General features: G+C 45.3%; 1 protein-coding gene across 1 annotated transcript; it reads right to left on the reverse strand.

Annotated features, from left to right (window-relative positions):
* Positions 1–11267: 11267 nt before the first annotated feature.
* Positions 11268–13924, reverse strand: FAM181B (family with sequence similarity 181 member B). Its single transcript, XM_073335804.2, has one exon. The coding sequence runs from the start codon at positions 13660–13662 to the stop codon at positions 12487–12489; it is 1176 nt and encodes a 391-aa protein (XP_073191905.2). The 5' UTR covers positions 13663–13924; the 3' UTR covers positions 11268–12486.
* Between the last annotated feature and the right edge of the window lie 1851 nt (positions 13925–15775).

A 15775-nucleotide genomic window follows, 5' to 3' on the forward strand; every position in this document is an offset into this window, starting at 1 on the left:
CTGGACAGAATACTCCAGTTGAGGCCGAATCAGCGCTGAGTAGAGCAGAAGAATTACTTCTTGTGTCTTGCTTACAACACTTTGTGTTCTCACGACTTCCCACAATAGCTACATTCCACTGGAGCCATGGAACTGCAGCCAGGATAAGCACAAACCTTAGCACCTTCCGAGCAAGATCTGAAACTCACTTCTTTGATCAGCCTTCCCATAGTAACACCATGCAATCCAAGAATGTCTTTGAGTCATGTCTAGCTGTATTTGCTTTTCTTTAAAAAAAAATTAATTTTAGCTGCTTGGAGCCTATGGTGATGAGCGTGGTATCAATCCCTAAATAGATCTTGGTTTGCACACCACATATTCTCATATATTCACAGACTTTAAGACCGAGGGGACCATTGGATCATTTAGTGTGACCTCCTGTAAAACACAGGCCATAGAATTTCACCCGATCACCCCTGAATTGCATCCAATAACTTGTGTTTGGCTAAAGTCTAACTTCCAGTAAGGCATCTGAAGTCATGAAGGAATTGAGAATTCACCACTTCCCTTGGTAGTTTGTTCCAATGGTTAATTACCCTCCCTGATACAAATCTATGCCTGCTTTCTAATTTAGTCTTGTCTGGCTTCAGCTTCCAGCCACTGGCTCTTGTTATGCCTTGCTCTGCTAGATTATAGATAAGGATGGAATCTGTCATGGAGGCACAGAAGTGACGGGTTTTGTGACTTTCTGTGACTTCTGCAGCAGCCAGTGCTGACTCAGGGGCTGCCCTGGGCCAGCAGCAGCAGTTTGGATGTGTTGTAGGGGGTCAGGGCTAGGGGCAGGGGCTCGGGGGTCCGGGAGCACTTACCTCAGGGTAGGGGGTTCCCCAGCTCCCACTGGTATGGCCCTGCAGCTCCTAGGCGACAGAGGGGCCAGGGAGCTCTGTGCACAGCCCGTGCCCACAAGCCCCATCCCCACAGCTCCCATTGGCTGCGGTTCCTGGCCAATGGGAAGTGCGCAGCCAGTGCTTGTGGCCCAGTGGTGGAAGCAGTATGTGGAGCCTCCTGACCCCTCCACCGCCTAGGAGCTGCAGAGACACGCGGAGCCAAGTAAGAAGCCCCTGCCAATCCTCCCCTGGCCAGCACCAGCAGGGGTCCTGGGCTCTCCTCCACCCCCCGCACCATTGGGGGTCCTGGGCCGTGCACCACTGCCCACCCCACGCCCCCAGCACCAACAGGGTCCTGGGCCACCTCCCCCAGCACCTGTGGTGCCCCCGGACCACCTCCCACCCCAGAGCACCCGTGGCCCCCCATCCAAGTTTTAGTTAGGGGTATATAGTAAAAGTCATGAACAGGTCAGAGGCCATGAATTTTTGTTTACTGCCCGAGACCTGTCCATGACTTTTACTAAAAATATCCGTGACTAAAATGTAGCCTTAATTATAGAGCACTTTAGTACCTGGTGTTTTCTCCCTGTGAAGGTACTTATACACTGCAATCAAGTTACCTTCAAGGCATTTTTTCCAGCTCTTGAATCATTTCTGTAGCTCTTCTCTGCACACTTTCTATTTTTTCCACATCCTCTACAATCCGTGACGTACACACAGCTCACGTACCTTGTGGCAAGCTTAACCTAAATTCTGTGGCAAGGCCCTGGGTTTTGGTGATGCAGCAAAATGAAAATTCTGTGGAAGACTCAGGTGAATTCAAAATTGAGATTTGCGTTAAATCAAATATGAAAATGAATAATTGACCCATTGACTCAGCCATTGTGATGTACTTATTTTGATATGAAAATCAATGTCTTATGCTGCTCCAAGTTTCAATGAGTCACAGATTTTTCTTTTGACAGTGCCTAACTGCATTGGAAAAGCTCTTAAGAAGGGAGCTAGAGGTTTTGGCAGCTGTGGAGGACAACCGGGGCTTTTGGGACCCAGAAGGCATAGGAAGCAATTTGGAGAATTTGGCACTCAAGAGGTGGTAGCGGTTTTTCGATAGTACTATATGGTCTAGCCTTAATGAAAGGGTCAACATCACAGTAAAGTCATTCCATTGTCAGGAAGCACTCTGCCCCAGCTGGCTAGAGGAAGTGTCCATAACCTTGCCAGCTGTTCCAGACTATCCCAATCACCAAACTGTTGGAGACAGGGGCTGTCTCTTGCTATGCATCTGTACAGTGCCTAGCACAATGGGGGCCCTGATAGCGAGAAGGGGCCTCTGAGCTCAACCGCACCATAAACAATAATAATAAATTATATCAGCCCTGGAGCTCAGATGTGTGTTCAGTGCACAATGCACCACTTCAAGCAGTGGGAAATTTCTTTCTACCAGTTCCTCCAAATTACTCCTCTCCTATTTAAATCACTCGCAGAGGCTGCTTAGTCACGGTCCTCAACTTACTGTGCAAACCTGTGACATTTGTTTTGCCAGCACTTCAAGGGCACAGTGACCTTTTGGTGCTGAAAAGGAAATCTAGATAAAATCACTAATTAATGACGAACTTTGAATCACTCCTCCCAGGCACATGAATAGACAAAGAAGCTAAAGGTCTGGCTATCAAACTGAAGAGTGGGTTTTCTTCATAGGGCAAGCATGGTTGTTAAAACCACCCCAAATGCTGGTAACTGCTTTATATCTCTTTATTAAAGTGTTTAGAGGCAACTGTATCTAATCTGTAAAGTGGGGTTCCACTATGAAAAGTCACTATGTAAAAATGGCACCTTATTACTTAGCCACTGGTGAGAAAACAGGGAGGGTCTCATGAAAACAGGGAGGGTCTCATGAAAATTTTCATTTCTGTTTTTCATTGAAATTTAATTTTTGCCTAAAATTTCCAACCAGGCCTTCTTCTCAGATCTGCCCATTGCGTAGATTCAGAGCCCTCTCCTTTCAGTGCTACAGAGCGCACCCAGCTAAGAGAAAGAGCATGGTTCCATTGCTTTCTGGGTATCGACAACAGGATGGTTTACTAAGAATCGAATGAGTTTCATCTGCCAAACCCCCAGAAGGAAATGGGACAATGCAGCTGGAACTCAAGGCAGAATTTGGCCTGTAGAACTTTATTACTTGCTGGTGATAGTCCAGATATCCAATAGTCCTGTAACGAGATGCAGCTGGGCCCCTCTAGCCCCTGCTGCGCCCACAAACCAGCCAGAGACCTCTGCATTGGTGCAATCACCCCTGCTCTTTATTTAGTTTACTGTCCCACAACCTTGTAGCTACAAATAGCCTCAGTCTTACAGAGACGCACTCCCACGCCCTCTAACTCCCTGGGTTCTCCCTTTCCACTCTCCCCCTGGCTTCTTTCCTACAGCCTTTATGTAGCCCCTGGCTAATGAGGCCCCTGGCTAACAAGTTCCCCATTTGCCAATCAGGCCTGGGCTTACTCAGCCAGCTCCAATTCCCCATTCTTGACTGGAGCTGGTGTGACAGAGGCCTGGCTCAGTTTTCCTTAGCCAGCACCCTGTCACACACCTCCCCTGTGATGAACTGCCAGGTTCATCCTTCCTCATCCTCTCCGCCCCCTGCCAGCGGGGTTTGTCCAGGGGAGTCTCTCCCCTTCTTTTGGGTGATCCCCAGAATCATTTCGGAGGGGTTCCTTCATCTCCTACCCTCAAAAAGTACGCTTTGCAGGGGGTGGATGCCCCCATAGCTTTACCACCACCCACAGGTCCTTACACCAGTCGCACCCCTGCGGGCATCCCTTCTCCTTTATCCCCTTTTCTTCCGGTAGGGGGTTGGGGGTCAGTCCCGATCTTCTCCAGGACACCACGGGCCTCAGGTTCTCCCAAGCACCAAGCGGGGTCCGTGTCTCCTCGCCTGGGAGCTGCGTTGTGGGGAGCTCCAGTTGCCCCTTTTCTCCCTCTAAGAGGTTTGGGCTGGCCATCTCTGTCTAAGCTGTCATGGGATACGAGGGAAGGTGCTCTCATGGACAGGTAACTGGTTAAAAGATAGGAAACAAAGGATAGGAATCAATGGTCCGTTTTCAAAATGGAGAGAGGTAAATAGTGGTGTCCCCCTGGGGGTTGTACTGGGATCAGATCTATTCAACATATTCATAAATGATCTGGAAAAAGGGGTCAACAGTGAGGTGGCAAAATTTGCAGATGATACAAAACTACTCAAAATAGTTAAGTCCCAGGCAGACTGCGAAGACCTACAAAAGGATCTCTCAGAACTGGGTGGCAGGGCAACAAAATGGCAGATGAAATTCAATGTTGAGAAATGCTAAGTAATGCACATTGGAAAACATAATCCTAACTATACATATAAAATGATGGGGTCTAAATTAGGCATTACCACTCAAGAAAGAGATCTTGGAGTTATTGTGGATAGTTCTCTGAAAACATCCACTCAATGTGCAGCAGCAGTCAAAAATACTAACAGAATTTTGGGCACCATTAAGAAAGGGGTAGATAATAAGACTGAAAATATCATATTGCCTCTATATAAACCCATGGTACGCCCACATCTTGAATACTGTGTGCAGATGTGGTCACCCCATCTCAAAAAAGATATATTGGAATTGGAAAAAGTTCAGAAAAGGGCAACAAAATTTATTAGGGGTATGGAATGGCTCCTGTATGAGGAGAGATTAATAAGACTGGGACTTTTCAGCTTGGAAAAGAGACTACTAAAGGAAGATGAAGTCTATAAAATCATGACAGGTGTGGAGAAAGTAAATAAGGAAGTATTATTTACTCCTTCTCATAACACAAGAACTAGGGGTCACCAAATGAAATTAATAGGCCACAGGTTTAAAACAAACAAAATAAAGTATTTTTTCACACAATGCACAGTCAACTTGTGGAAGTCCTTGGCAGAGGATGTTATGAAGACCAAGACTATAACAGGGTTCAAAAAAGAACTAGATAAGTTCATGGAAGATAGGTCCATCAATGGCTATTAACCGGGATGCTGTCCCTAGCCTCTGTTTGTCAAAAGTTGGGAATGGGCGACAGAGGATGGATCACTTGATGATTACCTGTTAGTTCATTCCCTCTGGGGGATATGGCATTGGCCACTTTTGAAAGACAGGACACTGAACTAGATGGACCTTTGGTCTGACCCAATATGGCCATTTTATGTTCTCCCCCGCACCTCCTTCCCCTCTTTCTATCCTACCTGGGCTCTATTGCCTAGGGTTTTGTGTTCGCTTCCCCAAGGACCCTGCTCTTCTTCCTTACCGGGGCTTCTCAGTCTAGGGGTCCCCAGCCCCTTCTTCAGGGAACCTTTCCTTTTCCTTCCAGGGAGAGGGCCACAGTCTGTACCCAACACAACAGGGTATGGTAACCCCTCTACTACCTGAACCAGTTCCATTTAAATCTGCCCCACACTTCTAGGGGCACCTGGGTCATCGGAAAGTATTTCCTGCCAATGGATACACTCCAGGGCCATCCGTGCACCTGGAATTATCCACTGCGGTTTTACCAGCCCCCTGTGGACGAGCAAGCAGGCTGAAGTCGTATCCACCAGGCCCCTCTGGGGTTTCCTTCCTACCCTCACCGGGATGGTGGACAACCTCTGCCCCCTTTCCTGCCCTCCAGCATTAGTCCAGCCACAAAATTCATCCCACCCACATTCCATGTCTGGGTAGTCTCCCTTTTCATGTCCTGGCCGCCTGCACTGTCAACAAACGATCACACCGGCTCTATTGGGAGCTCCTCAGGGTTCCTCCTTCTTCCTCTCCAGGCCTTTCCCAGGGAGGGGTTCCCTCGATTTCTTCCCCCACTCTATGAGCTTATAGGGTCAGCCCTCCCTTTGGGGGATGTCTGCCTCCATGTATTCCTTGGTCAGCTTGACCACTGCATCGACTGTACTTGCCTGATGTCGCCTGACCCAGAATCAGATAGTATCAGGGAGGCCCTGTAGCAATTGTTCTAGGACTAGGGTGTCCATTATTTCCCCCACCATTTGCGTCTCGGGCCTCAGCCAGTGGGTGGTCCCGTTCATCAATCTCTGGACGAATGCCCGGGGCCGCACAGCCCCCATCCATTGGGTCAACTGGAACTTTTGGCGGTATTTCTCTGCCGACAAACCCACCCGATCTAGGACAGCCACCCTCACCGCCTCATAGTTCCTGGCCTGTTCATCACTCGATGCCACGTAGGCCGCTTGAGCTTCGTCTGCTAGGTAGGGAGCCAGACGTAGGGCCCAGGTAGCCCTATCCCATCCGGCACCCGTCGCTACCCGCATGAACGTACCAAGGAAGGCATCCGGGTCATCCACTGGCCCCATTTTACAGAGTCCCAGCTCGGCGGCCAGGTGCCTTCCCCTACTGTGGGACTCACCATTTGTTGCAGGAGTTGCTGGTGCACGCTGGCCTGCTCTCTTATAAAGTCCTGTAGGCTTTTCTGCTGTTCTTCCTGCCTGGTTAGCAAAGCCTGTCTCTTGGCCTGGTGGGACTATTTGCAAATAGTGACAATTAAAGGCTTTCTTCTTAGCACGATGACAACTTTTTTTTCCAGAGGTCTAAAAGAAACTTTGGAGTCCAAGGGATGGAAGTTTAAAATACCAGCAAGCAGCATCATGAAACATAGCCTTTCCATGTCAATGGTTATACTACAGAAAATGTTACCAGATAGCTTGAACAGGACCCTACTTCCTAATCTGGAGGCCAATCCAGAATTTTTTGCACACCCAAATATTCCATGGAGGACATGGACACTCAGGGAGTGCAAGATCAGGCTGTTAATGTTTGCTTCCCCTTGAGATCCTAACTTCTTCGCCAAATAAAGTATGTCACCACCACAGATTTTTTGAAAGAAAAGGGAAAAAATCCCACACACGGCCCCTTTTAAATTTAGTAGAAATATTGCTCAGCTCCATCCTCATATTCTTCTTTTAGGGACACATCTTGCTCTTCTTACTCAAGCTTTAGTGGGGCAGAGAGAATGGTCTAGTGAGTTTCTCCACCAGTGGGTCATGAATCCCAAGTTGGTGGGGGGGAGGGTGTTCAAATTGAAAATGTTATTCCGATCTAAAGCAAAAAAAAAATATTGCTCCACCACTCCCCGCACACCCTTACTCTTCAAGATCAAGTAGTCTCGTCAAGCTCTCGAAACACAGACACAAATAAATTACTTAGACTTATCATTGATACATTTTCATAGTAAATGAAAGGGAGTGGTGAAGTTTGACTTTGAATAAGGAGTTGCCCACCTGACATAGATGAAAAATATTGGTCTGGTGGATAGGGCACAAATCCGGACTCAGGAGACCTTACTTGAGCTGGTAGGACATGATTGTCTGAGACGGGCTTTGGAGCTGTGCTCTGGCTCTGCTCCAGCTCCAGGAAAAAACCTGCAGCTCCACGCTCCAGCTCCTGGCTCCGCTCCAAAGCCCTGGTCTGAGATGCTGAAAATTCCAGTCAGACCAGTCCCTGGGCATGCAAGATTGGATCCCTGATATTTCCAACATGTTTGCTTACATGTCACTAAATTTTTATCCATCTCATATTCTTTAAAGAATCAGCCAACATATTTTTATTATTCCTGTTGTCAATAACTGCAGGATTACCTTCCATTTGTGCATTGTTGCCAAAACCAGTTTATTCACAGGCAAAGAACCAATGTTTTACAATTATTTCTGTACCTTTTTTTTCCTAACATTAAATGGATGACTCATTATTAAATTAATAATTAGAATGCATCAGATCAATTTCAGCCTCAGGTCTTCAAGACATTAGGGAGCCTAATCCAGCAAAGCCCACTGAAGTCAGTGGAAAGACTCCTTTGCCTTCAATGTGCTTTGAATAAGGCCGAGACTTTTTAAATCATGGGATATCAAAAACACTCGATATTAGTTGTGATCCCTTTGTTAGTCTCATCAGTCAATCATTATTATAGAAAAATATGTTTCCACCATTTAAAAATAAAGGGGTTCTTATTATTTTGCACCTATTTCATCATCTTTACTGCATATAAAAATTAACCCATTTGTATATTCATTTCCAGAGACGATTTTGGTCAAACAGTACAACATGCATAAAATATTTCAGCCACAAAACAGAACTTTGCAAATTTGATGTATTACCTGGGCCCTTTTTAAAAGTTCTTTAAAAAAAGTTATTTTGATGATTTAATAATAGATCCTCATAAGGAAACATATATATTTCAGTGAAGAATAAAACCAGCTGGGAAATGTATCTCTATCTATTTGTATTAAAAGGAACACAATACTTCTTTAAAAAAAACAAAAGCTAAAAAGGATCAATTTTAGTTCTCAAAAAAGAAGACAGTGACTTCTTGTAAAAGCATATTGGACACAATACCCTGTTCAGTTATAAAAAATTTTATTTGGACCAACACTCAATATTGGGCTTTTAAATAGTTATAGTAATTTCCCAACAGTATTTAAGTGTAAATGGGGCTTCTGTATGGTATTTACATTATGACTATATTATTAAGCTTGTGCAAACCTGCAAAAATAAAAGCCCACACAAAACGCAGAGAACATAACACAGCCTTTCAGCTGCAGTAGGTGGCGCTATTCAATCTGGAAATGATCCAATCACCTTCACTTCAAGGCATGCAGTGTGGCACACAATTCTTTTTTTTAAAGTTGCATAGAAGTCCTTTGTTTGGTTTTTGTCAGGGGAAACAATTGTTTAGATCAACTCAACCATTGTTAGCTGCTTTAGTGTTGTCAGACACTCAGTTTGCTTTGCAATAACTGTTGTGCAGATTACCTCTAAAATACTTCTATACCAGAAATATATTAGCACTGTAAGTGAACACTAATTTTAAAATATATTCAGTGGGCCAAATCCCAAAGTTCTTAAGTAAGATTCTCATTTAAGGCAATGGGAGTTTTGCCTGAGTATGGACTGAGTAAAAGGTGAGAAAAGCGTTTCTAGCTTTGGCTCAGTGAGCCTGATCCAACTCTTGCTGAAGTCAACAGAAAGAGTCCTTTTATAACCTCAGTAGAAGTAAGATCAGGCTGCTACATTGGTTTTATACCAGCATAACTCGTAACTCCACTCATTTCAACAGAGTTGCTTCTCACACTGATGTGAGAGGAGCATCAGACCCAATGAGACTGATTTTCTATCTCCCTGCATTTTGTTTAGTCATTTACACAAGGGCAGAGTGCAAAATGAGTGTAAAATGCTACAAAGTCAGCATTTTACACCCTCTTTGAACAGATGACCATGCCTACACAAGGTGCAGGGCAATGGAGAATGAGAGTCAGTACCTTCTCAACCTCTCTGGCCACTCAGTAACAGACTTAAGGGTGGCAATTTTGCAACAGAAAAGCTTCAAAAACAGACTCCAATGAGAAACTGCTGAGTTTGAATTAATATGCAAACTAGATACCATTAACTTGGGTTTGAATTGAGACTGGGAGTGGCTGAGTCATTACACATATTGAATCTATTTCACCATGTTAAGTATCGTCACACCTTCTTGTCAACTGTCTAAATGGGCCATCTTGATTATCACTACAAAAGTTTTTTCTCCTGCTGATAATAGCTCATCTTAATTAATTAGCCTCTTACAGTTTGTATGACAACTCCCACCTTTTCATGATTTTCTGTACGTATATATATCTTCTTACTATATGTTCCATTCCACACATCCAATGAAGTGGGCTGTAGCCCATGAAAGCTTATGCTCAAATAAATTTGTTAGTCTCTAAGGTGCCACAAGTACTCCTTTTCTTTTAACTGGTATATTGTAATTCTTCTCTTCCAAAGTCCATTCCTGAAGACCTCAGTTAGTCCTTATTTGGGCAAAACTCCCATTGAAGTCAGTGGGAATTTTGCCTGAAACAGTATAAGGATTCCAGTGATTATAAATTTTCATATGCAGGGTTTCAGCAGCCTGAGAGACAAATAAAATTGCTCAATAAAAAGTTCAGGTGAAAACATACCCCTTATTAATGTATTAAAGTCAATGGGCCAACCCTCCCTTGTACACCCAAAATTTCCCTTAAGTCGCTGGGAGTGTTGAGTGTGCAAAGGATTCAGGATCATGCCTCAAGTCAGAAAGTTCAGTGACAAAGTAATATTATGCTAAATATATCAGTGCAAGGCCATTAGATCTGAAGTGTCCCAAGAGGAAACATAATGGTCCAAAACTGCTACAAAATCACATACAGAGAATAGAACAAAACCATTACCAGACTGTAGAAAATTTACCAACTCAAATGGGATTGAAATCAACCTTGTCCTGACAATCTAAAATGTAACTACATGATGTTACACTGGCTCTGACGCTGCACTCTGAAAAAAGCAAAACTCCCAGACTTTTCAGTAGATTTGCCTAAGTAAAGGCTACAGAATTGAGCAAACATAGTATGATACTACTCTGTACTATAATTGACCAAGGAGTCAGGGTTCTCTTATTTATCTACATAGGCTGGACTGGCTGTCCATTGTTTTTTATACATTCTTTTAAGCTTAGTGAAATAAACTATAGTAAAATCAATATTTTAAAAGTGCATTGAATTTACAGTGTACAATACAGCACTGTGCAGTTATTAAACAGATGCCTCATATCAGCCCAGTGTGCCTGCTTTTCAGTGAAGTGATTCCTGTATACATGGGTAGGTTATTTGTAAATCACTTGGGGATCTTTTTGGATGAAAGGTGCTGTATAAATATAAGCTATTATTTTTGTTGTTTAAAAGTAAAATTAAGCCCATTACTGAAACAGTTAGATGAAAGACTAATCGTTTATTTCCAAAGTGTTATTTAAAGTCACACTTCCCCTTCCATACATCTTAATGTTCTTAACCATAAATCTCTGTTAAAAACGGTATTTGCACTTGTTAATGAAAGAGGCATTTTATTCTTAATTCCCTTCAATATCATAGGTTAGAATGATTTGCCATCCCTGGGAGTACTATTTGGTCCACCATACCTCACACTTCTTGTCCATCTGACTCCCATTTTAAAAACAAACAATCCAATTCTAACTGGCCTAAAGCCAAAATCCAGAGCTGCCTTTTAAGATAGGCATCCCAACCAACTCCCCAAAAGGAAACTTAACAGTCTGTTGAACTAGTTTCCTGAAAGTAAGTATGTTGATCCCTTGGCTTTATAATAATTTGCTACAATTCCTGTCATTCCAGTATCTTACTGAAACACTCAATAGAGAACACAAAACAGGAATAGGTTGTTGAGGGTAAAGTACAGCATTTCAGAGGATTTAGGAAAGAGAAAAGTGACCACTAGACTGTCTTAAATTCTGCCAGCCAAATCTAGTGAATGAACTTTACCAAAAATGAAGATGTGGGAGAGACTCTAGTGTATTTCGTTCCAACAGTAGTAACAGCCACAGGTCTTTAAGCTATTGTGCAGCTTTATTTTTATAGGACTCATCATAGATTCTTTTACATAATTTAAATGATTATCAAATAATCTCCTGTACACAATAGAACGGATCTGTCACTTTCAATGCTTTGACACATTCCTGAAAGAAATCCAACACAGTTTGTGGGAATCACGTTGCTACAGTACATTTTGTCCAGAACATTATGCCATCAATTAACTTATTTATTATAGTATTGCTGTTTGCAATATTCTGCAACACATTGTTGAATTTCAGGACACTAAGATTTGGTAACAGCATTTATAGTTATGTTTGTTGTTTTCTTGACTTTTTTAAATTATTTTTGCACTTGTTTGTGTCCTCTGTTGAAAATCTGCCAGCACTTATGACGCACACAAGTGTGGATCAAGATTTTAAATACACTGTAAGAGCTGACTGAGTTTTACTTTTAAACTCAAGTCACTCACAATTGGTCACGGCTGTTTTAAAGAAAAAGCAGCCCCCGTTGCAATGTAACATAAGAAATGTAAATCAACTGTATTTGCCTACAGTAAAATAAAAACGTATCTCAAATAATGCTAACAACATGTAGTTACTGTGCACTATAAAACACCTGAAAGAATAAAATAGTTTACATTTTTATTATGTGCAGTGATAGAATCCGAACAAGGAGAGGGGAGACTGTTCAGAATGTGAAGGCAAATAAAACCCTAAAGACCAGATTCTGCCACTCTTACGAAACAGTTGTGTTATTCTCAGTGGGACTACTAGCAGAGTAAGATATTATGCTCTATGGCAAAATCTGGCCCTAAATTTATTGCAGCTAAAGAAAGCTTGACCTTTTTCTCTGTGCCAGTAGTGTCTGGACCAAAGCCCCCTGAAGTTAGTGAAAAGTCAACCCATTGACTTCAGTTGGCTTTGGATCAGGCCCTTGACTGTATTGAAGTCAATGGAGTTACATTGGTGTATAGGAGAGAAGAATCCGGACTAGTAACCAAACCAAAAAACTCCAGCTATGGAAGGAAACCCATCAGGTTATCAATTATCAGCTATAACCCAGCCCCAGGATTAAGGGCTAAGTGGGTGCGATCCCCATTCCACAGCGCCCCCCTCCTCCCCTCCCTTTTTTTTTTCTTCTGAGTTTATTGTCCTAAATCAAACAGCGTAAAGGGAGGGGGAATTAAAGTGATCTCGGCTTTTTGCCAGCCCAGCCTTCCATCCCGAGCCTCCCCTAGAGGCCCGAATAGGCCACCCTGTTGTACCCGGCGCTGTACTCATAAGGCATGGGAGGAGGCGGCGGGAGGGGGCAGTCGGGGAAGTAGGGAGCAAAGGCGGCGGCCAGCTGGGCTGGGCTCTCCTCGCCGCCCGCGGGGGCCGGGTCCGAGCTGGCCGGGTAGATGGGCGCTCCTGGGGCCCCCAGGGCAGGCAGGGGCCGCAAGGTCTCGGGCAGGCTCAGGCTGCTGCAGGGAGCCGCCGCCGGGGAGCTCTTCTTGGCGGGGGGGCTCCAGGCGGGCTCGGGGTAGAGCAGCCCCCCGAGCAGGTGCGGGGGCAGCGGCGGGAGGTGGGGCTCGTACAGGGCGGGCTCCATGCCCAGCTCCGGGGGCAGCCGGGCCGGGAAGCCCTCGTGCGCGGGGGGCTGCTCCGGGAGGAGGCCGCCGTAGTCGGGCCCCAGCAGCTCGAAGAACTCCGCCGCCTCCGGGCTGCCGCCACCCGGCTCCGGCGCCTTGGGGCTGGCGCTGAGCGGCGGGGCGCGGGGCGGCGGCGCGGCCGGCTCGGTGAAGAACGAAGGGGGCAGGTTGCGGTTCCGCAGCGGCACCTTGCGGGGGCCGCCCCCGCCGCTGCCCCCGCCGCCGCCCCCGCCGGCGGCCGGGCCCTTCTCGCCAGCCCGGCCCTGGTGCAGGGAGTCGAAGAGGGCGGCCAGGCTCTTGCTCTGCAGGCTGCTGGCCGCCTGCGAGGCCTCCCGCTTGGCAGGGGGCTTGCCGGGGCCGGGCGGGCAGGAGGGCTGGGGCGAGGCGGCCCCTGCCGGCGGGGCCGGCCGCTTGGGCAGCTCCTGGCCCCCGGCCGGGGCTGGCGCTGCCGGGGCGGGGGCGATGATGCCCGTGCAGCGCTTGATCTGCTTCTGCAGGTACTTCCTGTGGTTCACTTTCCTCTTGGACTTGACCGGCTTGTCCAGGGCCAGCTTGATGTTGCTGGACGCCGAGTCGATGAAGCTCAGCAGGTCCCTGGTGGCTTCTTTTAAACCCCCTGGGTCTTCTCCTCCCCCCACTCCTCCGCCTCCTCCCAGGAGAGCGGCTGCCCCGTCCTCGTAGCTCTTCTCAAGGTCAGCATAGTCCGCCAGGCCCCCGGAGGCAGGGAAGCAGAAGGGGATGAAGTGATGGGGGTTGAGGATAGCAGCTTGCACAGCCATCGCCTCCCTTCTCCTCTGCCCCCGGCCGCTGCAGCTGCTGGTGCGTTCAGCGCCTGGGCGGGGAAGCTACTTTTTGCCCTTGGTGAAAGGTTGTCCGCTGTGCCCCCCGTGTGTGTGTGTCATGGTCCTGCCAGGGTGCTCTGCAAACCCTTGGTCCTGCTGCTGCCTGGGAGGGGACAACCAAGGCAAACTACGGATCGCTACACCAGCTCCTGGTCGACTTGCTTTCCCCTCCCCAAGGGAGTTCATTAGTTCTTGGAAGAGGTGGAAGAGGAGGGGGCTAATGATGCCGTGTTTGTAAAAAAAAAAAAAAGGAGGGACCAGGAGTTGAGCTGATTGTTAACCCTTTGTTTTCATTCGCTTATGGCAGCTGTCATTTAGGGCACATCCCGAGCTAATTTTTATTGTTTGTGTGGTGGTTGGACATCACAGTGAGGGGTGCTTTAGGCCCTTGTGGCCCAGGAAACAGGTTGAGTTTATAAACGTGTTAGCTAACATGCTTTTAAACGCCACTAAAGCAGCATTACATATGTATTTACTGGTAACCCTAGCTTAAAAGGGTCTCTCTGTGTGAAGAGTGACAACAAGGATGGGGGGAGCTACACTAATCTACGCTAGTGTTTTAAAGCATTTTAGTTAAAGTGTGTTTGGAAACATGTTTTTAAACATGACTTATTTTCCAAGTCTAGGCAGGTCTTGGGAAAACTCTAAGGCCCCAGTCCTACAGAAACTTTAATTGGACTAGCTACATGTTAAGCATGTGCCTAAATCCATTCAGCATTGGAAATAAAATAGTCTAGATTTAAAAAATTAGATAAAATAGGATAATTTCAAAGGTCTGTTCAAGTACAAAAGGATCTGCCTTGAAATCTTTATTTTTAAAATTTTATTTAATTTTCCATTAAAAGAAAACAGGTAAAGACATATTATTTAAGACTTTTTAAAAAAATGGGAAATCTTGTATATCCTGAGAGAGTCAAAGGGACTAAACTAAATTCACTGCAAAATCATAGTGTCAATTCTTTAAATCTTTCTCAAGCAATTGCAGCAGAGCCTGCTCAAAGTGAATTTTGGATTGAGTGAAACTGTTTTGTAGAGTAAAATGAAAATCCTCAATTGTTTAAATACATTGCAATGTCCAAATTTCATATCCTAATTATAGTGAAGTTTGTTTCTGCAGAAAACAATGACTTCACTAACAGAGAGTTCATGTGTCAGCGTTTCCAAAGAAAAGTTAAACTGGTAAATTTGGTTTGGTTTGGGAACATAAGAATGGCCATACTGTACTGGGTCAGACCAATGGTCCATCTAGCCCAGTATCCTGTCTTCCGACAGTGGCCAATGCCAGGTGCTTCAGAAGGAATGAACAGAACAGGTAATTATCAAGTGATCCATCCCCTGTCGCCCATTCCTAGCTTCTGGCAGAGACTTGGGACACTTCAGAGCATGGTTTAAAATCCTTGCTCATCCTGGCTAATAGCCGTTGATGGACCTATCCTCCATGAATTTATCGAGTTCTTTTTTGAACCCTGCTATAGTTTTGGCCTTCACAACATCTTCTGGCAAGGAGTTCCATAGGTTGACTGCATTGTGTGAAGAAATACTTCCTTTTGTTTGTTTTAAACCTGCTGCCTATTAATTTCATTTTGGTGGCCCCTAGTTCTTGTGTTATGAGAAGGAGTAAATAACACTTCCTTATTTACTTTCCCCACACCAGTCATGATTTTATAGGCCTCTATCATATCCCCCCTTAGTCATCTCTTTTCCAAGCTGAGAACTCCCAGTCTTATTAATCTCTCCTCATATGGAAGCTGTTCCATACCCCAATCATTTTTGTTGCCCTTTTCTGTACCTTTTCCAATTTCAATATATCTTTTTTGAGATGGGGCAACGAGATCTGCATGCAGTATTCAAAATATGAGCATACCATGGATTTATAGAGAGGCAATATGATAGTTGCTGTCTTATTGTCTGTCCTTTTCCTAATGATTCCCAACATTCTGTTCGCTTTTTTGACTGCTGATGCACATTCAGTGGATGTTTTCAGAAAACTATCCACAATGACTCCCAAGATCTCTTTCTTGAGTGGTTTCAGAGTAGCAGCTGTGTTAGT

This window comes from Lepidochelys kempii, chromosome 1 (assembly GCF_965140285.1).
Source record: "Lepidochelys kempii isolate rLepKem1 chromosome 1, rLepKem1.hap1, whole genome shotgun sequence".
NCBI classification, from domain to species: Eukaryota; Metazoa; Chordata; order Testudines; family Cheloniidae; genus Lepidochelys; species Lepidochelys kempii.